We start from the raw sequence: 25,503 nt of genomic DNA, 5'->3' as shown, positions 1-25,503 counted from the left end.
GATTTCGAAACCATTGTCTATACCTAAACATTGTCCCTGCAATTGGCCCAGTGTGTAATTAACATAGTGATTGTGTTCCGTATGCATTAAGTGAAAAAAAAAAGCAAACTGGATCAAGTATAATTTTCTCTGGCAAAGTTACGCAGCTCTAAGGTTTCATTTTTCTATAAAAAAATTATCTAATTTAAAAAGAAACTTTTTTATTGATGATAAAAGTAAAATAAAAATAGTTGTTATTAACTGAAAATTTTTTCTCTAGTAGGTCGTGATAGTTTGGTCGTGTACTGAGATATTACCGTATTTGATTAATGTGATTTTGATATGATATGTACAATAGCTTGAGGGATTAACAGTGTTAATCAAGGGATACCTGTATATAATACATGGTAGAGATTGTTAACTTTTTCATTTCAGACTTTATTTTCAATATTCTTGCATTGTATTATTTCTGATAACAAGCTGATATTTGTAAGAATACTACTAAATTTTTAGAAAATTCATAATATTTTACAATCATTCTTTGGAACTCTTTTTCCTAAATAAGAGAGAGCATTTAAAATTATAGAATGTATAGTAAGAATGCTCTGCAGTATGTAGGATTTCTCATTTCTCAGTCTTTTTGCTTGTCCCAGGATTTCTAGAAAAAAGGGAACTGTTTCCTGGGATCCCGGGATAGAATTAATTATTTTTAAGATAGACAAAATATCTTGAAATCAAATGATATAATTATTTTTCATTTTTTAAAGTAATTTAATACGTTCTGTAACCTCCAAAATCATATTAATAATGTGTAAGATACATATTAAAAATTACCTTTGAATTACCTAGAAATTTTCACAAATAGAAAAAATTTATTAAAGTTTGCTGGAAACTGCATACTACTACAACAACAACAAAATGCTTTGAATTGAGTTGAAAATAAAAAAAAATGAACTTAGATCAAACTTCTAACTTAAAAGGTAATTTTTGTTTTTAAATAAAACATAATGCAAAATATTATTGTAAATTTTTATAATAAGATTTTAAAAAGCAAAGATGGTCAATACTTCGATCACTCCATCTAATTCTTATTTTAGTAATGAAAAGTCCTTTTACCGAACATGCCCTTTCCGATTCAATTGATTTGAGTGGAATCGTCTTTAATACATTTAAGGGAAGACAGATGTTATGTGTTTTTCACCCGTAGCCTGGAAGATTTCTAATTCGTTTGCGAGACTGAAGTACTTCTTTCGCTCTCTAGTATTCATGATTTCTTTATTTCGGCTGCTTTAATTAATAGGAACATCAAACTTTAAATCCCAATAATTCGGCAGTTCGTTTCGCTTTAATAATCAAGTTTATGAAGAAAAACTTCGTACTCGTTTGTATCCTTGTCCAATTTGCATAACCTGGAGTTACGCAGTTATCGAAGCTACTAGACACGGTTAAAAATTAACACAATANCGAATGTTTTCGTGTTTACATCGGAACGTTTTTGATAGTAGATGTTGCTGTGTGTCACAATTTTTATATTAAAACAAACTTTTAAAATATAATTTTTTTTGTTTCTATATTATTCAATATATTTATTTTGTTTGTGCAACATAAAAAAATAATTTTTAACGATACAGTAAACACGATTATTATTTAAAAAAATTTTTTTAAGGCTTAACATTGAGGAAAATTCAACATGGCATCACAGGCAACAAATAAAAATTTCAACATCGAATAGGTTAAAGCTACTAGACATGGTTAAAAATTAAGGCAGCATAAGTACAATTATTCCAGATATTACAGGTTCTGACAAGTAAAGAATTTTCAGAATCCTGCCACAAATGAGCTACATGTTGATTATTGACCATTTGAGACATGACAATAAGCAAAAACTTTAAAAACTTTGATGTACTGTATAGGAGTAAGTCTACTAATTAGAGATCAAGAACATGTTTTAAATTAATTAAAAATATGATTAAAAATTGCAGCCCATAATTGTGAAGATGTCACAACAAGTTTTACTCATTATGACTATTGTTATTGTGCAGTATTTAATGCTGAACACTAAAACTTTTGTATTTGGGTACCTGTTTTTGTTATCCAAATATAGTACTTGAGATAATTTGCATAATACATGTCTGGCTATTTTGTACTTAAATGCATGCAGTATTTTGTGTTTTGCATAAGTTGATACAAATAGAAGTTAGTAACATCTAAATAGGGGCTAACTTTCCATAAAAGACCTCCCAAGAGCAATTCCTCCTCCAGTAGGTTGCTTATATGTTGCATTACCTTAATAACCAAACCAATCAATTGTATACTTAAAGACAGATAAACCAACTATGTGAGAAGGATAACTATACAACTTTTTAGAAAAATGAATCTTAAATCTCAGTTTGAAATACTGCTGGCTGCAATTGCAAGGTTGAAAACTACAGTGATTCATGCCTGAAGATTGTAGATTATATCCAGGCAGAGCTGCATCAAGCCAGTGGTTCAGTAGCACAGATCATTTCTAGAGAATTTAAAAAGTTTTCTTTCAATGAACAAGGAGTTTAAAACAACGAAGAAAATTGAAGCCATTTTTAATAGAAAAGTAGGTACATTTGAAGAGGACGAACTCAAGCTCTCAAGCAGTGACATCAATCTTTCAAGTATGCACCCCTGACAATGTGTGATATAGTAAGATTGTTCAGCAGATACAAAGTTCTACTTGAAGATAATTATTGATCTTTCAAGTTTGAAAATTTACATAGGCAAATGGTAATACAGTGCCATCATGAAGTCTAATAATGTCATGTATGAAAGTTGATTATTAAAACACTATGAGATTAAAGGAAATCTGAATTAACTTCAGTTAATGCTTATTTTCTGAAAATTTTAGGTCATATTTTCAGGTTTTTAGGGCTATAATACCTGCTTATTTTGCCATTTTTTAGGTCTTAAAAATCTGAGTCTTAATCATTAGTAATAAATTTGTTAAATTTATGTAAACATGATTAATATCAATGCCAAAATTTGATTGGATGAGTTTTGTATGATGTAATAGAATCAAAGTAGAAAATGCAGAAAAAACAAGTTATGCAATTGTTAATCATTGTAGTGGATTAGTGTGATTACTATAGTATATAAATGATAGTTTTATAAGAAAATTGTGAAAATAATAGTTCATGTTTTTGAAAGTTTATGCTTAAAATTTTATTTTTTCTTACAGAATTACGCCATATGGAAGAGCAAAGTACTCTTCTACAAAGAGAGAGAGATATCAGGTATTTAAATTTTATTTACAAATTTCTTAGAATTGCATTGGATTTTAATTTATTTACTGTTATTATAGAAAATCTTTGACATCTTGCATAGACGATGTATGTAATAATTGTTTGTGATCATAGATTGTATCATTTTTAAACTTTTGATATTGTAATGACTTTCCAACTTAATAATATAAATCACTTTATTAAATAGCTTGATTATTCATTCAAATTTTGGCTGATGTAATGTAACAAGAGAATGTCAGAAATATCAGTTGGCTGTACAAACATTAGAATATATATTGAAATTTTTCATGTGAATACTACCTTCATAATCAACACAGAAAAAACTTCAGAATATCAAAAGAATATATATAGCAATAATATATAATAATAATAATAAATTCATTTCTTATGAATATGAAAAGTTTATTAATAAACATTAGTAATAAATGCTTTAAAATTAACTTTAAATGAGTCAGTTCTTTTTTTTTTTTTTTTTAAATATGTGCTTTAGCAAGAAATTTAACATTCAGCTGTTATCAAGCTGACAATGATGTTTGTTGAATTTATTAGTTAATATCATTCAGATATTGTAACTGCATTATAAATTGATCACAAAAGCCATCACAATAAAAGTGTGTGCTGGATTTTGAGATTTATCAGTATATTTATTAATTAATAGACTTTTAAAAATGATAAAATGAGTGTTATGGCCATCAAAAATTACCTTCTTAATATTGGAATGAATCACAAACACACTTTAAACAACCTTTAAAGTCCAGTAACAAAAACTTTTTAATAAAAAATTTTAGGTTAAGGTTAAAAACATTTGTCAAAGGTTTTTTATTAAAAACATTTTTGTTACTGGACTTTAAAAGTTATTTGACGTGTGTTTGTTAATAAAGACAATAAGCTGTTAAAATGTAAATTTTCTGTAAATGAAGTAAACACTTTTTTTTTTGAAATTATGTTTAGAATGAAATATTTTTAACAGTACAAATAATTGATATCATTTTCTATATTTTTTGATGAAATTTTTGGCATGTATATTATATGCAGAGATTGTACTGATTATATTGTAAATTAATAAAATAGAAAATTGGGAATGTTTTATAAGAATTCAGAAATACAACTTTTCATTTTTCTGTTACTTATTTTGGTGAAAAATTAATTTTGACAATTAGTTGTTACAGAAGTGTAGGATTTCAATTTAATGCTTAATTATAAGTTAAAGTTAAATTATCCACAGAAGTTAAATTGTATGGCATGATAAAAGAATAGTACACATACTTGATTGAGATAGAACTTGAATTTCATAAATTATGCTAATTCATTAAACTGTTATGAACATAGTGGCACAGAAATAAATTAACTTTTCCAAAGCAAGGAATTTTTAAAACAACTTGCAAAATATTAAATATTTTTTCTAATTTTCATAATATGGTTTTGCTCTTAAAACAAAATTTTAAAATTATACACATTTGAATAAGGTAAAAGTTATTTGTTTTCAGAAACAATTTCAAAGTTTTTCTTGGTTAATTTATTATAAAAATAAAATTTAATTATAATTGAGAATAAATTTCTTTATAGATAATTTATATAATTTTAGTTTTATAGTTTAAAGAAATTATGAATTTAGTAAGAGCATTGTTAGTACGAAATTAAATTGTTCAGTAATTTTAGAGTTGAAGTGTAATTACAGATTTATCAAAATTAAAATAAAATTAATTGGTTATAATCAAAAATTATTTGACTAGTAACAGTTCACTGACAAATTGATTTTTGTTTTATTGTGAATAAAATTTGATATGTTAAGATCTACATTTATTTTAATTTTGATGAAATGTATTTTATTAAGGACTCAAAAATTTTGTTGATAAATCAGTTATCATTTGAATGTATTAAAGAAAATAATTTATAAATTATTTACTTAAAAAAAGGATTAAGTATTATAATAAGTTTATAAACTGGTGGATGATTTTAATATATGATAGTTTAAATTTTGGCTTTTAAATTAAATTATGATAGATTTGAAATATTTAAAGCAATATTTCAATTTAAGATTTTAATCACTTTTTTGAGATTGTATTTGCATTTATTAGTTATAATTTTTTGATTTATGAGTATAAAGATAAATAATTGCTAAAGTGCAAAAGATTAAAAATTGCCAAATTAAAAAAAAATGCTGAAAGTAATTACTTTAAATATTTGAAATATATTTTCAAAGAGGTGAGAGGGGGAGAGAGAGAATTTCAATTAAGATCTTTATTCGTTTCTAGCCCTTGGTTCAACCAAAGAAATTTTTCTCCTGTTAAAGTTTCACCATATGAATCGTAGGTATTGATTTTGAAAGCTAAGTAATTCTTGGAAATTTCTAGATTAAAACAATCAAATTAACTATTTTAAATGAATGAAAAATGTATTTGTAAAATGAATGAAATGTAACTAAATATACTTGTTCTTCTATAAATCATAACAAACTTTTGTTTGTTTTATTGCATATTGAATTTTGCTCTTGTATTAATTTAATAATCATAATTTTCTCTGTTGCTTTAGTTTATAGTATAAGTTATTTGTGATTTTGACATAATTGTTGTTCTTTGATTAATCATTTAAATCAAAAATTTAATTACATATAACGAATATATTAAACCATTACTGCATGAGTTTTTTATGGTGCCAAAAATATATATATGGTTAAACTAGGATCAGTATTTACTAAAAAACACCAAAAAATTTAGATAAACTGGTTGATATTACCAGAGAAGGTCATTGTATCAGATCTGCGACAAGTTGGGGTTAGGCATGTAAATAATCTGAATTAGAAATCAGCCATATTTATTATTTTTTCCTTACATATTAGTGTGAAACAGTTCTTGTTTTTGTGTAAATAAAGGTTTGCACCTTACCTATCACACTTCACAATGCTGAAGCTGTTGCACCATAGTAAATTGCAGCATTGGCATCTCTGACCAGAATGGTCAATGGCCTACCTGATCAACTTGAACATCTTTAGATGGATCTTTTATTTTTCTGATGAATTGCTGTCTTGATAATTACACTTGATCTATGTTTTGGAAGATTTTTTAGATCCTATGTTGGAAAGTTTGCTGACTTTATTATGGAAGACTGCCAGTGATATGACTGAAATTTTATGACTTTATGTAAAATTTGTGTTATCTTCATTAGATTTTTCAGGCATTGTTACTACTATTTTCTGATGAATTATCTTGATCTTGTGAGAACTGATAATCAACAACACTATCGTAATTAGAGAGATTTATGCTGCCACTTAGAAAATTCTGAGAATCCAAAGAATTGAGAATTTCATTGCTAGATCTCCCAAAACATGAAGGCTTATGAGACATGTTTGGAGATAATGAGCAAGAGAAAATATATTGAGAAAATGCAGGAAACAACTGTTTGGATATTTGTTCATAGCTGCAGTGGATAGTGCTGCATGATACAAGTTGCTATACATCTGAAGAAAAGATTGGCATTTGGTTTTTGTAGTATATATATAAAACAAAATGTGTCATATTGTGCAAATAAAATGATACTTCCTAAAATTAAATTGCATTATAAGTTACCACATACTTTACATTATTGCCAAGAGTTTGTTTGTATATATATCATTGTATAGTGGCTGTTGAAGATCTGGATTTGTCTAGATATCCAACAGCTGCCAAGGAGAGAAACATACAGATCTTAGAACAGCACCTGAAAGGTTATGAACAATCCATAGCTGGAGTGAATGAGCTAATTAAAGAATTAGAAAAAAATTTTCTTAATGGATAGTGAATATATAATTGTCTTTTATTTTGTTTTAATGTATCCTTCTATTAGATTAGATCTTTGTTTTTGTGTGCTCATAGATTCTTTTTTTAATTCAATACCATTGGCACAGTCTCACCACCGAGAGAGAGATCTTGGAGCTAACACATAATTTGCGTTTTACTTCTTTTTCAAATTTAATAATTAGTGAAAAAGTTCAACCTATTTTAATTAACATGACATGTAGCAAATCTGATACATGCTTCGGATCTGCAAAAGTATTATTACATGTTTAAATTAATGGCATGACCATTTGCAGACCAGAATATATACTCCATCATGCAGTTATGGGCTATTACATATAAAATCATATTATCTATAAATCTTATTATTTAAAAATCTTATCATTAGTCTTATTAGGCAAATAAAATTAATTTCTAAAAATCTTATTTTTTAAGATTGTAAAAATTGATTATAAATCTAAGAATTATGATTTTTAAATATGGATCATAGTATTAAAAAATTAATCAAAAAATTCCTATAAGTGGAAATTGTTTTCTGACAAATAAAATATGCAAAGATAAATTGTCTGAAATATGAGGACAGCTGAAGTTATTTGAAAGATAATCAGTAAAGGAAATACATACAAAATATATTATTTCCATCAAATTGTTCTTGAAACAATTGGTTTTATAACTAATCAATTTGTTAAATTCTAGTTTAAAATTTTTTTTATGAACTGAAATCCCTTTTTCTCCCAGAGACTATCTCCTGAGGGAATGGGACGTGTTTGTTTTGCTGGAGGGAATATAGTTTGCCTCCATGCTGCATTAAGAATTTAAAAATGTTGTTGTTTTAAATTTGTAACTTATATTTTGTTTAGTTTACCTGAAATATTAAACTTAAGTGGATTAAAGTTTTTAGCTATTTTGATGATTTTAGATACATTGTAAGTGAAAGAACACATTTGAAAGATCATTGCTCTTTTCATTACAAGTTTTAACTGCTTAATATAATAGAAATCAGTCATCAACTTAGTGTATTTAGCACAATCAAAATTAGCATATTAAAGAAAATAGTTTGAGAACAGTTAACATACAATTAGCCATACTTGATAATGGTACATTATGACAATTACTGTTAAATGTAATAGTGTAATATGTAATAAACATACTATAAAAACAATATCTTGTAAATTTGGCCATGTTTAATTACATCTTTTAGATCAGATCTCAGAACAGAATATGTTTATAACTTGGGAATTGTCTTTGTTTCTAAAAAGATTTCAGCAAAATTAGCATGGAGATAAAATTCTAATGTAAAGTATTTTATATTTAAACGAGCAATTATTTATTTATTGTGACATCATCACAATGCTGGGCTGCAATTTTTAATTAATTTCATTTAAAATACATGCTATCCACTTCAAATCAGTACTGTAGTGTCTTGCCTCTTTACATCATACTTTCCTTTAACAATAGAGTTGTGCTGTTCATCTATCTAAAACCTATCGGGAAATTTTTTGAGTTGAAATAACATAACTTTCGGTTTGTATCAGAAATTCGTATATAGTTAATTGGGCCTCCTGCCTAAGGTTTCCATACCTGGTCTTGTCTTTCATCTATTTAACTTTCTTCTTGAGATTAAGGAAGGAAAGACAAACAGAAGGATGATAGTGGGAATTTATAGGTCTACAATTTTTTTAAATTGCAGCCCTGTTAGAATAAATTTATAAAAAGTTTAATGAAATATAAGTTTGCAAACAACTTATGAAAATTATTAAGCTTGCTTGCAGCTTGTTAGGCAATACAGTATTAGACCAAATATCTGGCTTCTAGAAAGTTGGAATTACCAGAAAACTGGCTATTTTTGAAATTGGCAGTAGTAGTAGTAGTACAAAATTAGTTTGGCATATAGGTGCATTTTTTTTATTTCCATGGCATATACCCACCAGTTTCAGTGTGACTGCTGGCATATGGTGTGTTAAATACAATTTAATCCTTTACTTTCCATTGTTTGGTTTATATGTAAAGTGTATATTTAGTCTGTGGCTCAAAAACTGGAAAATCTAGACGTCTGGACCAGTTTTGATTCTAAGCTTGCCACATACTTAATCCACTATTGTATGAAATATAATGTGGTATGAATGAAAATAAAAAAAAATCATTGTTTATTCAAAAAGTTTTATAGTTGGCAGGAGTAGAAAGTGTTTGTCTTTTAAACTTTGTTTAAAGGTTTTTAATAGTAAATAACTGAAACAGTTCAATTTATCACTTAATCTTCATTTTATACAATAAAATGATTTGATATCATTCAAAAGAAAGGCTTTGAAAAAGGTTATTGAAAAAGAAATCTGATTTCTAGAGTTTGAAACAGTAATAAATTAGTCTTTTATTTTTCACAAAAGGATAATTTAAAGTGATCTGTCTGCTAATATAATTACTGTATTTTCAAATGTAGAAGACAAAAATTTTATATTTTTTCTTTTGACAATTTATATTTTAAAAAATATTTGAAACAAATAATTTATTTTTTTTACCAGATAAAACATTTTAGATTTAAGTAGAAAACAAAATTTCTGTTAAGTTTTAAATATTTTCCTGAAGCTGCTATTTAGAGTTTATGAATATAAAATTTATTAATAGTTTAATGAAAAAGAAATTAATAAGTAATATATACAGGAAATCCTCACTTGATGTCATTTTGTTATAACATTGATGAGAAAAATAAAATTATATTTGTAATCATTTACAATTATTATTATTATGTTGGGCTTAGTGGGTTATACTTGGTTCACACTGGTGGCTGTGTAGTATGCCGGACCAGAGTCAAGGCATAGCAACCAAAAGAAACTAAAATTAAATAAGTGTGTCAGTGTCTGTATTCAGGAATTTCCTGACAATATGGCATGTATTCAATATAGTGGCCTTCTATAGTGTGATGTATGTATTTCTATTCAATTCTAATGTTCCCAGGCTTTTGTGTAGTGTGTGGGGTATCACACCTGTACAGGAGAGAATGACAGGTACAATAAGCACCCTATCCATCCTCCACAGATGCCTTATTTCCTGGGCGAGTTCTGTGTACTTGCTAATTTTTTCAGTGCATGTGTTTTGTACATTGTGAGTGTTTGGAATAGCTATGTCTATAATGTATGTGATTTTATTGTGTTTGTCAATGAGTGTGATGTCTGGTCTGTTGTGGTAAATTGTTTTATCTGTGATTATGGCTCTGTCATAGTACATTTTGTGTGTGTTGTTTTCCAATACTGTCTGTGGAATATACTTGTAGTATGGTTCGTGGATGTCTAATAATTTGTGTTTGTTTGTAAGCTCTTGATGTATTATATTTGCTACTTGGTTGTGTCTATGTAAGTAATCTGTCTGTGCCAAGAGCTTGCACCCAGAAGTAATGTGTTGTATAGTTTCTGGCATGATGTGACATTTTCTGCATGTGTCATTTGTGAGTGTTGTATCTTTGATTATGTGTTTTCTGTAGTTTTTAGTATTTATGACCTGATCCTGTATGGCAATCATGAATCCTTCCATCTCCCCAAAGAGGCATCCCCTATCTAACCAATTGTTTGATGCCGTTTGTCAACAAAATGCTGGGCTAGGTCATAAGGATGCCTGCCATGGAGTGTCTTTCAAGCCTACAATTGCTTAATGGTGTCTATGCTTTTTATGTGTTGTCATGTCTATATTATGTGAGTGTAAGTTTAATGGTGTGTTATTTGAGTCTGCTAGAGTTACTGCTTTATGTAATTGTGATGTTTCTTGTTTCCTGGAGAAAAACTCTTGCAGTGACTGTGTTTGTTTGTAGTGAAGGTTAACTATGTCAATCAGGCCACGTCCGCCATCTTTACGTGGAAGGGTTAATCTTTCTGTGGTGGATTTAGGATGATATGTTTATGCTTAGTAAGTGTTGTTCTTGTTTTCCTTTGGAGTTGCTCAAGATCTATGTGAGTCCAATGTATAACTCCAAAAGAGTATGTGAGTACTGGGATGACATATGTGTTTATTGCTTTAACTGTGCCTTTTGCATTTAACTGTGTTCTGAGGATAGCATTTAACCTACTTTGGTATTCTTTAATTAATCGTTGCTTTATTTGTGTGTGTTCTGTTAGTTTGGCCTGTTGGAATCCTAAATACTTGTAGAACTCACTCTCTTCCATAGATTTAATAATTTCTCCATTTCCAAGTGCAAAATATTTTTTCTTTAGGATTCCTTTTTCTATGTGAAGTGTTTTGCATTTGTCTAAGCCAAACTCCATTTGTATGTCCTTGGTATATGAATGTGTGATTTGTAGAAGCTGCTGAAGTTGTTTTTATGTGAATGCATAAAGTTTTATGTTATCCATGTATATTATTATTATTATTATTATTAAACTTCTTGATAAACAGTAAAATTGATTCTATGAAGTGAGAGTTAAATGCTTGAGGCTGCAAACACAATCCAATAAGAATATTAACCAAATTGTTTAAGTCTTATTACTATAATCTGCATTCATTACACTTTTATCTTTTTTCAAATAATATGAACTTGTTTCCACATTAATAACATGTAAGGCATCGTTTAATAATCTCAATGTAAATTGTAAAAAACTTGTCCTATTTGAAATTGCTATTTTAAATTTATTCAGTGCACTCTAGTTAGTTGGAATTGCCAATTGTTTATATTTGAACTTTGTTGTGGTAGGAAGTGCTTCCTATATTTTTCTTTGCGAACATTCTTTATTACTTTTATTTATTCATCACCATTGATTAGCCTCTGTTCTCATACCACCACAACTGCTGTTACTCATCAATTCACTAGAATTTGGGTAATGATTATTTTGTTATTAATCTTTCTTAAGTGTGTGTATATTACATTTATTTCAATATTTAATATTAGAAGTGTTTTGAGTTTTTATTTAGAAGTTTGGTGAAGTTAAGTAACCAGAAATAAGTTGCAGGAACTTTTAAATCTATATCAATTAGCTTGTGGTAAAATTGGTTCTGTTGTCCATTATAGCATTTAAAGTTGTAATTTCCAAAAACTAACTGTTGACATATGTTTCTGAATAATAATTCTAACTCAAAATGATAATAGAAATAGAACTTATCAGTTGTTTAGTAAAATTGGTATAACATTTTAAAATTTAATAGCATGCAAAACTGATCAGTAATCAGTGACTTTTTATGAAAATTTAATGACAAAAAGTCTAATTGATTGAATTTAAATATAATTTAAATGCTGTTAACATAGAAATGTGTATTCCATTGATAAAAAAAAAAAACAGTTTGCATAGAGCTAGTGATACAGATCTAGGATATATTATTAGATTGAAATATTTGAGAAAAAAGTGATGGTAAATGTTGGGCGATATGCTTTTTGTCCTTATAATTTTATAATTTGATATGTGAGTGCGAAGTTTTGGCACAAGTCAGGAGGACAAATATGAATGAACACTGATTATTTATAGTAACAACAACAAGCATTTCTGACAGATGATCTGTCCCTCATCAGTGAAGTTTGTTACAAATTATGAGTCATGAGGAAGGCAACCATGTTTATAAAAAAAATAGAATATGCTCATTAAATATCCGTGACTCTGAATTTGTAACAAGCATAGCTGAAGAGAGCTGAATTAAATGTTTGAAATGCATACTGTTTTTACAATAAATAACCAATGTTCATTCATCTTTGTGTGATTTCTCCTACTGCATCAATAATGTGTGATAAATCTTCCAGAGAACCAAAACTTGGTGCTCACATATTTAATGATGGTAAATGTATTGATGACAAAATATTATTTGCATTAAGCATTTAATTATTCATCTATGATCTTATTAGAATATCGTAATTTTGAATTTAAGTTTTTTTTACATTGTGAAGATATACAAAACTCTTTGTTGATCTAAATTTATTTGTAATTTCAAATTCCTTTATTAAAAATTTTAATTACTGTTATGAAAGAATATAAAGTATGAAAAAGAAATCCACAAAATTAGCAATAGAATTGATTAACATTTGAATATGAGGAAGAAAAATGTTGAGTATAGTAACATTGATATTTTGATATAGAGTATAAAAAGCTAAATACATTTAAATTAGACAGCAGAATTAAATTCTATAATTATATAGACTAATAAAAAATAAACATTTAGAAATAATAGGAAGTTAATTTTTATAAGTTTCTTTGTGTGTTTGCATTTTTTATTCTGGTAGTAGTTAATTGTTTTAGGACAGTGTATAGCATTAAACTTTAACTCATTGCTGATAATGAAAAATTTCATTAATAAAAAGGAAGCTTTGTTTGTAGTTGTGTTGAATATGCATGGGGCCTTTCCGGACATTTTTGTGTTTGGATTTTTGGGTGTTGAATTTTTCATTGTCATTGCTGAGAGAAAAATCTCAACTTTTTTTGAAAAATTTATCTTTTCATTTATATACAATATTTACTTGGGTATAAGACGATCTCGCGTATAGGACAAGGTATGACTTTAGAGATCAAAATAAAGAAAATTAGATTTATTAATACAATTCTAATTTTATTTCGTTTAATCACAAAATATTATCAAATGCACGTATTAAGAGAAACAACCATGTTTGTTTTAATACATGATAAATGGAAAACAAAACCAAAACATTATAGTGCGTGTGACTGGAAAAAGTTTATTTTTAATGATTCAGAATGTGCTAATATTAATTAAAAATAACAATTTAACTAATATAAAATAACTACATTTATAATCATTGCTAAGTGACTTGTATTTCATTAATGTTTTTATAAATAATGAGAAAGTATTTTCTGCGAACGAATGAGATGCAACATGGTTTTTTAATTGATGGATGTGGGATTAAACCAATAAACAAAGAGCTGTGTGTGTGTCTTCATTTGTTTACAGTAGGTTCCAACTTACGATAGACTGTAGACCTATCATTATAGGTCTACAGCAGGGGTGGCCAACCTTTTGCATACCATGCGCCAATTTTTTAATAGACGAGTTCAGATGCGCAGTGGCGTACCGTGAGTGTTAGCCGCCCGGGGCGGAGAAAAATTTCGGCCACCCCTTAATTACGTATTTCAATTTATAAGACGAAAATTCAGTTTTTCCACAGAATAAGCAATGAAAAATGCGGTTGTAGTGTATAAAATAGTTCTATATGCCACTAGCGGTGTACATGAACACGAATGTATCGTGTATCGTACAAGCAAAAAAAATAAAAAAGGTCAACAGGTTGATTGCAACGAACTGTGCAACAAATGAACTTGACAAGACAAACTATAAAAAGTTAATTTTCTATGTAATATTCGTAATTGCAATGAAGCCAAATCTGGCAATGTTGCTCAGAACCGACTGAAGCGCCACTTGTAATCGTCTAATGCGCCAACTTTGGCGCATGCGCCACGTTTTGGCCACCCCTGGTCTACAGTCTATCGTATATACGATACTTCATGCTGTATACACGTATATTGTGTATACGGCATGAAGTATACATGGTTTGCAAAATACGCAAAGAATCCTTCGTTTGTGCATATAGGATGACCTAGGTTTTTGAAGCAGTGAAAAATGAATAAAAACCTTGTCTTATATGCAGGTAAATATGGTACTTTCCTACAAATCTGTTCCATTGTATTTTCTAGAAAAATTCAAAAAAGCCCACAAATTTAAAAAAATAATTTTTATTAGGTAATAAACAGTAAGGGAAAGATTGATAATATACTATTACAGGATTGGGCATATGTATTGGTGGTCTTGGTGGGAAAATGCTGTAATTTTTTAAGTTTTTTAGAAACAAGTTATGTTTGAGAATTTGATGGAAAGATATTTTAGACAGTGTGCATGCAATAATAAAACATGGTACAGTGAAATTCTGTTAACATGATATTTTGTATGCCAGCAAACTGATAAGCTGGCCTGTCCAGCTCATCTTTGGGGTGAGTCTTAATATACTGTGTATTTATCTGTATTTATATGCAACAAGGTAGTCAGTTAATTAAAACTAAGTAACGATTAAATTTAAAAATATTTAATTTAAATTTAAAATTCTGGCCTTTACATTGAAACAAACTAAAATCAAAATTAATTAATTTAATTAAAATTAAATCAGTTGAAACATAATATTTCTTAAAGTGTAGATAAAGTACTTGTTGTCTGTCTTGATTGATTTGGTTATACAGTCACAGTTGAGTGTTTTTTTTAACAGCACTTTTTGTAAAGTGTTAGTTTTGATTTTGGTTGGTGATGATGGAACATTTTGCATTTAATATGTAAAATATATAGAATATAGATATAAAATGTAGAGTAGATATAGATAAGAGTACAAAGCACAAAGTAAGATTAGAGAGTTCTTGTTTCAAACCAATCAAGGATAGGAATAATCTGGAAAAATTTAAATAGTGTGTTAAATGATCATAAAAGGTGAACTTGTAGTTTTACATGCAAATACATGTAAAATTGTGTCCAGGGAATCAAAAAAAAAAAACCAAGAAAAATTCCATTATTCGATAAATCGGCATATTTAATAACCTGGCATTGCATAGTTCCAATGATACTGGATTAATGGAATGTCACTTTATTTGGTTTCAGATTGATAGCCCTGGAAGTGCTGGGAAAGGCTAGAGACAGTGGAGTGATCTCCCATGTAGACGAATCAAATTGTACTTTTTAAAAAATTAAATTTTTTTTTCCAGGACATGCACAGAGTGCATGTCCTGGAAAAATATAACTAATTTTACAGCACAATATACAGAGTGCACTATGTGCACTCTGTATATTGTGCTGTAAAATTAGTTGATGGAAATCAATGCAAGTTTTTTTCTTGGCGTTTTTAACTAAAATTATTTTTTCAGATATTTTTCAAATATAAAAAAGTATATTCCATTAAATAAAGACTGAAAAAAGTGAAGATGGATTTTTATAAATTTTATATGTTGTTTTAATAAGTCAAGTATTGATTCAAATGATAGCTTTAATATGATTTATATGTAATTTGAGTCTTTAAATCAGATCTTATTTAGCTTTAGATTTATAATACATTGATAAATAGATTTATTTATAATAAAATTGTAAAACTTTGCATTTATATACTAACTTCAAAATGCTCAGTTCTGTAGTAAGTAAAGGAATTTGCAAATTGCAAAGTTTATAATAATTATGATTTTTAAATTACGAAGTTAAATATAAAAAATATATATTTTTTTTAGACGAGAGGAAGAACGCCGTCGAGATGAGCAGCGCCGGCAAGAAGAACTTATGTTGCGCCAGCAACAAGAAGAAATCTTAAGACGACGAAGTGCTGAAGAAATTCGTCGGCGCCAAGAGGATACCCTCATGATGCAGGTAAACTAATTTTATTGTTAGTTTCCAAATGTATTATTAACCTGTTGCATTGGTAAAATATCTGCCATAAAAATTGAATTTATAAACAATAATAAGATTTTTAGTTCAAACATTTGCTTATATAGTGAGTTATCATTTCATTGTCTGATATATTGTAGTGGAAATGCTGTTGTGTCATAATTGTATACAAAAGACTGTATTTACTAACATATAAGACAAGGTTTTTATTCATTTTTCACTACTTCAAAAACCTTCGTCATCCTGTATGTGTGAGCGAAAGATTTTTTTGCAATAATTTTTGTAAACAGTGTATTTGCATTTTTTACCAGCTATTCACCCTTTGGTATTTAAAAACAAAAGTATTTTATCTGGGTCGTTTGAATCGTCCTTGTGTATTGTCAGGAGTAAAGATGAATAGCAATAGGAAAAACAAGGCTTTTAAATTGAATTAGAGATGGAAATTCCAAAATCACGCAGGAGCCTAATATAAGTTTTAATCCATTCCCACATGAAAACGGGTGATTATTCAGAAATCAGAATTCAGAGAAACTCATAAGTGTATAAACTCATAAGATGGAGAGTGGATTCAACTGTTAGGAATTGGCAAAAAAAGGTTCCCAATTGTCCAGTTTTACATGAACAAATTATGTTGTCAATTTTACAAGATTTTTCCTTAACATTTAAAATACCAGTAATTTTTGCAAGACACTGTGTGTGCATTTACATGCCTTTGATATTTTATTTGTAATTAAATGGAATAAAATTAAAATTGTGTTAATAAATCTAATTTTCTTTATTTTGATCTCAAAAGTCACACCTTGTCCTATATGTGAGATTGTCTTATACATGAGTAAATACGGTATATATTTGTTATTCTAATTCAAGTTCTTCCAGATAGGGAAAATGTGTATCACACCACCAATATATTTAGCTTTTCATTTACTCTGTGAAGAAAATTTAAAGAGGTATTATTTTGAAGACATTATGTAATTATCTATAATTATAACTTGATTCAAATAATGTAAAAATTTTAAATTTTCTTCTATTGATATGTTTATGTAATGTTAATTGAAAATTTTTTTAAAGCATAGTAATATGAATTTTAAGTTACTAATGGCCGTATTTAAAACCAAGAATTGTGAGTTAGAGTTAGAAGTTAATGAATTACTATTCACGTTAATAGTAAAGTGAATACAGGCATAACAGAAAAATTGACAATTTTGTACTAAAGATTAAGACAGTATGGAATGATTAAATTGAAATAAAATGGGTACTATATAGATAAAATGCATTAGTATTTGGACAATAATTTCTAGTATATAAAGTTATTTCTGTGTCATGATTTATGAGAATATCTGTTTTTTACCGAATGAATGTTGATCAATAGGATATTTCTAAATATATTATTATGATTTTAAAAATCAAATGTGACATTCAAAGTAACCAACAGACAATTCTAGAAAAGAAAATAATTTGTAGGTTATTGTCTTTCAAATTCCAATGCATTGGGTTAGTTTAATTATAAAAATTTAATCCTATCTGTGAATATTTAAATGTAGAACCATTTGTGTGTTATTTCAAAAACTAAATACCCTTTTAGAAAAATTTTCTATGGTAATAGTTTTTGTACAGTTACACTGTTATCCTTGTGTTTTGAAATATCACTGCAAATTTTTGTATTCAGTTGTATTTTGAATTAAATATTTAATTGTAGGTTTGTTTTTACATTGTACTAACATCTAATAAAAGTTTTGATGGCAATCTTCTGTAAAGGAAAATTAGATATATAAACAGTTATGATATATAGTCATTGCATTTGCTATGATTTTACTTTTTCGTTTTTCAATACTTTAAACTATTTTTTTTCTTTTTTTGATAAATGATGCAACTAGATTAAACAGATTAAGTTTTATATACTGTAGAAGATTTACTTTACCTGAATATTCTCCATCATTCCTTCATTTCATAACTAACTAGCAGGTAAGTCCAGCATTGCCTGGACAAAAAATAACAACAAACATTAATTTATTAGATTATTTCTTACTTATAACCCTTCTATTATATTATTGTGGTATTTGATTTATATAACTACGAAGATTATATTACATAAGAGTTTGTCATACCAAGCGACAAATCTAACTAATTTTAAAAATTGTTTAAATTGTGTACATTAGAGGAATAAAGAATTTTTAAAATGTGTCACTCACTGTGATAAATCATTATGTAAGATAACCTTTGTAGTTATATAAATCAAATACTATAATATAGCAAACATTAAAATGAAAACCATATAAAGAATTTGGTCATTTCAGCCTATCATTGTCATATTTATTGTAATACTCTGATGGTATGAAATGACAGTGGTCAAATAGGCAGGAGTTGAAAATGTAGTCTTAAAATTTTTGAGATATTGTAATTTTTTTCTACTGTTAACTTTAAGAATTTATACCATTCATAGCCAAATATCAAATGGTAATCTCCCTAGTAAATTAAATTTTGCAGAAAAAGGACCAAATATTTAAACTCAGCATCTTCGAAAACCACTTAAAACATATTTAATCAGGCTAGTAACCTTGTACTATGTAATCTTCCTATTTGAATACCATCATACCGCTGGTCCAGTAGAAAGAAGGGACTGTTGTGGAAGGGGAATGAAGTAATTTGACTAAAAGTATCCATTGTGACCTCTTTAAAGTGTTTATATTTTTGCAATAGATTACATAAACTGTGTGAGAAGTATGTCCTAGTAAATATTGCATTTATAGAAAAATTATTATAATTAGTTTATTTGGTTATGGCAACACAACAGGTTTGCAATCTGCCGAGGGGGGTGCATCCTGGGAAGACTTTTATGTGAAGCTGGTCCCTATTTAGGTGTTACTAACTTGAAGAAAACCTGGAAAACTTCATGAGGCCAGCCTGTTGGCTATGCTCAACCCACAATTGACTACCAGTGTTTGGTGGTTTATCCACTTGGCTACTGGTGGGCACTTATTAGAATTAAGAAAGTACCATTCAGAAATGAATAAATCCGAGTTGTTAGATGTGGAAAATTAAATATATTTAGACTTTTCATAGGGTAACACTTATGATTCCATGCAGGCAAGTGCTATGTGCTACCTGTTGTAGTAATGATATAGTGTGAATAAAAAAAAAAATACATATATATATATATTTTAATTATATCCATTTTAAGAATTATATTTAGTTAATTACTTTTAAATTTTTTGCTAATGGTGCTAGATGTAAACCCAGCAAATCAAATGTAGACAGAAATTACTTGAACTATAGAAATCCAGTCAATATTTTGGAGTGATGTTTATGACATTATAATGTAGAATTATCTGATTACAGTTGTCTGGTGCATTGCTAAACTAAGAATAAAACAGATCCTTGTTTTTTTCTAGAAAACTGTTATAAATACTTTTTAATTGATAAGAATAAAATTTCATATTCAAAATTACTAGCATTTTTGAAAATCTATAATTAGTGAAACCTTTATGTATAGCAGACATTTTATGATAAACCAAAATGTCTGTTATATGGAGAGTTTGTTTTACAGTACTGTATAAATAAGCAGCCTGTACAGTATATGGTATTGAAATTTTAAAGTCTGTATTTTTTTAAGATCTTTGTTAAATATTGCATTTTTAATTTGCTTAAATCAAAATAAAAACAGACTAAAAAAATATACAATATTGTATAGTAAATGAAGTTTTATTGTTGTCACTGTATATAGTGTAGAATGACTTTAGTATGTGTGTTGATACAGTATGAAATTGTACAGCACTGTGTTTCTGTAAAACAGCTTATTGTGTGTAAAAGTAATCAGAAATATTTACTTGCTTCTGAATGCAAGCTCAAAATTGTTTCCAGGACATTCTCCAATTCAGAAAGTTTTTGAATATTTAAAGAATCTCCTTTCTGAATAAACAAGTTCTTTATAATTTTTGTTCTTTGAATTGCTTTAGTGAATGCTGTTATGTGTTCTTTAACTTCCACAGCATAATCATCTTTACTTTCTGCTCTCTTCATAGCATTGTTTGTTTCCTTTACAGATTCCACAATGTCATTAATATCTGTTGATGAATCTTCAGTTAGATGATCATCAACTTTAATGTAATTTGTTGCCTGTATGTATTTTCTGAATTCTGCTATTAAATCTTCTAAAGCATCTGCTGCGTATCTATTTGATTGTCACTTCATGTTACTTCCAAGTTTGATATCTGAGGAAACAGCCTTTATGAGGCAGTTTCTTAGTTTTCTGATGCTTGGAATTCAGAGATGATTTGATCCATAAAAGTGCATCTTCAAAACAGTAATGATTTTTGTCAGTTCACTGTGTTTTGCAAGCCATTCAAGTTAGATATGACAATATACTGTGGTATTATAAAACCTTGAAGTTGCTTATTCCTTGATTAAGTGGCTGACATTTGAAAGTTGTTTTCAGGGAAGATTAAAAAGTTTAACATATTACAAGACAATATTTTTTGGATGGGAAGTTGCATTGGTTAAGAAAAGAAGCACCTTCCTTTTCATTCTTCCTGTGTTCCAATCCATCATATCTATTTTATCATCCATGCTTTTTGTTAGCATACCACTAAACAATGAGTGTGTCCATTTGTATCTCTTTAAAGCAGGGGTCTAATCTTTGGCTTTCTTGGGCTACATTTCAAGAATAACAATTGTCTCTGGCTGCACAAACTATAAAATTACATGTAAATATGACATGAGTATATTTGCTGCTATAGTCCGAAACAAACAAAGTTTATGTAGCCAAGTCAAATTTTTGTAGCCCAAAAAGTGCCAATATGCCAAACTAAAAAAGGGACGCCCATTTTGGCACAAAATAGCCAAATTTTTTCATTTGAGGTATAGTACATAATAAATGTGTAATGTATGATATTAGCCATTTTAACTTTTCTTCAATACATGTGAACCTTGCTGCACTAGCACTACAGCAGCTTACTTAAAGCAGAAATAGCTTAACTGTCTTTTAAGAAAGTGGTTTTACTAGGAAAGATGCTCAATATATAATTTTAAAGACTACAGTGGTACCTCAGGATACGAAATTAATCCGTTCCGAAACTGACGTAAGGTGGATCATCTTTTCCCATACGATTACATGTAAAACCAAATAATTCGTTCCAACGCGAAAAACATACTCAAATTAAAGCCAAGTAATACATTAAAAAAAATAACTGTAGTAAGAAAAACAAATGAAAAATGCGAACTAATGTAACGTCGTATGGTGAGTTTTTGTTCGTATCGTGGAGCAAAAATATGTTCGAATTTCATGTCGTATCCTGAAAATTTCATATGCTGGGGTGTTCGTAACCTGAGGTACCATTGTATAAGTATATACTAATGTAACTTTTGACAAAAATTTTAATAAAATGTATTACAATGCTGCACAAATTTAAAAATAAGTACATAAAGATCTTAACCTTTCAACAGTGGAATAGTCAGGTATGATGCTATCCCAAAGTAGAGGAGAATAAATGTGGGAAATTTTTAAAGTATTTTTCTGTGCTTTTTTTTCTCGTTACCATTTCAGAAAAAGATTTTGTAAACAGTTATGTCTAGTAAAGAAAAGTCTTTTTTTTTATTGTTACATAATTCATTTTTTCAGCGAATTTTTGCAAAATGTTATTGTTCAAGAGTTTTTACATTTGTATAATACTCCACAAAATATTTTAAATAGTTTTGTTGAGGTGGAACTATTATTTTACAGAATGCTATACAACTAGCAAAAATTGACAAACAAAAATGACAGTGTTTTTAAGTAACCACACACATTTATATTGATGTTTTAATGGGCAACTTCCTATGTATTAATTTGTTACATTTTATCTTTGAGACATTAAACTTTACTTTTTCAATATTAGACTATTTTATTTCTTACCTGATATAACAAACATCTGTTATAATGAACCAGTTTTGACAGTCTGTAGAGGTTTGTAGTCTGTTATAAGTGGACACAACTGTATTTAAAAACTTTCCCTCTGTGAAAAAGTCTTAACATCTGATATAAGAATTACGATGCATGTCACAATCAATAGTACCTTGATTCAAGGAAATAATAGTATTTTGAGTTTCAGTATTAGTATAGAGATATAAGTAATTTAGTTGAAATTTAGAAGAAAAATGTTTCTTTTGATATAATAAAGTGAATTTATTATCATTTCAGTTAGAGAAAAGAGACTAATCTGATCTTGAGAACTTTCCAAAAGTTCTCATAATGTGTAATTTGAATTCAGAGAGATGTAATATTTTAAATTTCTATATTCTAGAATTCTTTTCCTGGTTATATAGTTATCACAGAAAATATATTTCTGAAGACAAATATTGATGTCTATTAAAATAGTTTTTGGAAATTAACCTCATACGTATATTGAGCTTTAACTGGATTATTGTAAATACTTAGACAAAAAAAACCTATTCCAGCAACAACTTTTTAATTTTATCCAACACCTTCAATTATCTGTGTAGCAATTGTCAGGATCAAACTCTTTGAATGCAATTCTTTAACATTTAAATATTTTGTTCTAAACAAGAATTATTTAAATACATAAAATTCGTAAATTAAGAATAGCAGTAAATGTGTACAACACTTGAAAGTATACAGAATAATAATAATAAATAAATTTTAAAATAAAAATAAAGTAAATAAATGCATAAATGAGATATTTGCTTTAGTCTATGGTTTCACTGCTCTCTGTCTTGAGAAGGTACTTCCAAGTTACTGATAAACATGTGGCATCTTTAAGGTTTATGCATGAATTCTTAACACTGCTTATATTTTATGTATATTTTTTCAAGAGTTTTACTTGCTTGTTGATCCCCTATTGTTTTTAAGAGCTTAGCTTTGTTAAAGTTTGATGTATTGTCTGGTGCAGTGGCCATTATAGCTAAGGTGGCTGTGGTTTTACCTTTATATACATCATACTGATGCTCTTTAAGTCTCGTTGGGAGATTTTTGGATGTGTATCTTATGTATTTGCTTGTTTTGTATTCCATACCTAGATTAAATTAACTAATCGGTATCTCTTATACCCCAGGAGCTGTTTTAGGATCTATTGTGTCTTTGTCATTACATAAGCAGCTGTAAATAGTTTTGTTATGCTTATATGTGATACTTTATGCTGCTCGATCTGATGGTTTTTCTATAAGTATTATCTAATAATTTATTATATATTCTATTCAAAGTATTCCATCCTGACAATGCCTGCACNATCTACAGCAGGGGTGGCCAACCTTTTGCATACCATGCGCCAATTTTTTAATAGACGAGTTCAGATGCGCAGTGGCGTACCGTGAGTGTTAGCCGCCCGGGGCGGAGAAAAATTTCGGCCACCCCTTAATTACGTATTTCAATTTATAAGACGAAAATTCAGTTTTTCCACAGAATAAGCAATGAAAAATGCGGTTGTAGTGTAGTTACCCGTATAAAATAGTTCAATATGCCACTAGCGGTGTACATGAACACGAATGTATCGTGTATCGTACAAGCAAAAAAAATAAAAAAGGTCAACAGGTTGATTGCAACGAACTGTGCAACAAATGAACTTGACAAGACAAACTATAAAAAGTTAATTTTCTATGTAATATTCGTAATTGCAATGAAGCCAAATCTGGCAATGTTGCTCAGAACCGACTGAAGCGCCACTTGTAATCGTCTAATGCGCCAACTTTGGCGCATGCGCCACGTTTTGGCCACCCCTGGTCTACAGTCTATCGTATACACGATACTTCATGCTGTATACACGTATATTGTGTATACGGCATGAAGTATACATGGTTTGCAAAATACGCAAAGAATCCTTCGTTTGTGCATATAGGATGACCTAGGTTTTTGAAGCAGTGAAAAATGAATAAAAACCTTGTCTTATATGCAGGTAAATATGGTACTTTCCTACAAATCTGTTCCATTGTATTTTCTAGAAAAATTCAAAAAAGCCCACAAATTTAAAAAAATAATTTTTATTAGGTAATAAACAGTAAGGGAAAGATTGATAATATACTATTACAGGATTGGGCATATGTATTGGTGGTCTTGGTGGGAAAATGCTGTAATTTTTTAAGTTTTTTAGAAACAAGTTATGTTTGAGAATTTGATGGAAAGATATTTTAGACAGTGTGCATGCAATAATAAAACATGGTACAGTGAAATTCTGTTAACATGATATTTTGTATGCCAGCAAACTGATAAGCTGGCCTGTCCAGCTCATCTTTGGGGTGAGTCTTAATATACTGTGTATTTATCTGTATTTATATGCAACAAGGTAGTCAGTTAATTAAAACTAAGTAACGATTAAATTTAAAAATATTTAATTTAAATTTAAAATTCTGGCCTTTACATTGAAACAAACTAAAATCAAAATTAATTAATTTAATTAAAATTAAATCAGTTGAAACATAATATTTCTTAAAGTGTAGATAAAGTACTTGTTGTCTGTCTTGATTGATTTGGTTATACAGTCACAGTTGAGTGTTTTTTTTAACAGCACTTTTTGTAAAGTGTTAGTTTTGATTTTGGTTGGTGATGATGGAACATTTTGCATTTAATATGTAAAATATATAGAATATAGATATAAAATGTAGAGTAGATATAGATAAGAGTACAAAGCACAAAGTAAGATTAGAGAGTTCTTGTTTCAAACCAATCAAGGATAGGAATAATCTGGAAAAATTTAAATAGTGTGTTAAATGATCATAAAAGGTGAACTTGTAGTTTTACATGCAAATACATGTAAAATTGTGTCCAGGGAATCAAAAAAAAAAAACCAAGAAAAATTCCATTATTCGATAAATCGGCATATTTAATAACCTGGCATTGCATAGTTCCAATGATACTGGATTAATGGAATGTCACTTTATTTGGTTTCAGATTGATAGCCCTGGAAGTGCTGGGAAAGGCTAGAGACAGTGGAGTGATCTCCCATGTAGACGAATCAAATTGTACTTTTTAAAAAATTAAATTTTTTTTTCCAGGACATGCACAGAGTGCATGTCCTGGAAAAATATAACTAATTTTACAGCACAATATACAGAGTGCACTATGTGCACTCTGTATATTGTGCTGTAAAATTAGTTGATGGAAATCAATGCAAGTTTTTTTCTTGGCGTTTTTAACTAAAATTATTTTTTCAGATATTTTTCAAATATAAAAA

General features: G+C 28.5%; 1 protein-coding gene across 1 annotated transcript in view; it reads left to right on the top strand.

Moving 5' to 3' along the window:
• The window catches only part of LOC111631456 (paraspeckle component 1-like), an 85,165-nt gene that overhangs the window by 21,079 nt on the left and 38,583 nt on the right, over positions 1-25,503 (top strand). Inside the window, exons 4-5 of the mRNA XM_023375702.1 lie at positions 3,188-3,242; positions 16,195-16,330. Coding sequence (XP_023231470.1) covers positions 3,188-3,242; positions 16,195-16,330 — 191 coding nt within the window. The remainder of the gene's footprint in view (positions 1-3,187; positions 3,243-16,194; positions 16,331-25,503) is intronic.

Source organism: Centruroides sculpturatus, unplaced genomic scaffold, assembly GCF_000671375.1.
Source record: "Centruroides sculpturatus isolate CEXI.00-Female unplaced genomic scaffold, Cexi_2.0 scaffold750, whole genome shotgun sequence".
Taxonomy (NCBI): Eukaryota; Metazoa; Arthropoda; class Arachnida; order Scorpiones; family Buthidae; genus Centruroides; species Centruroides sculpturatus.
Note: the sequence above shows the minus strand (reverse complement) of the source record. Positions and strands in the feature narration are given on the sequence as shown.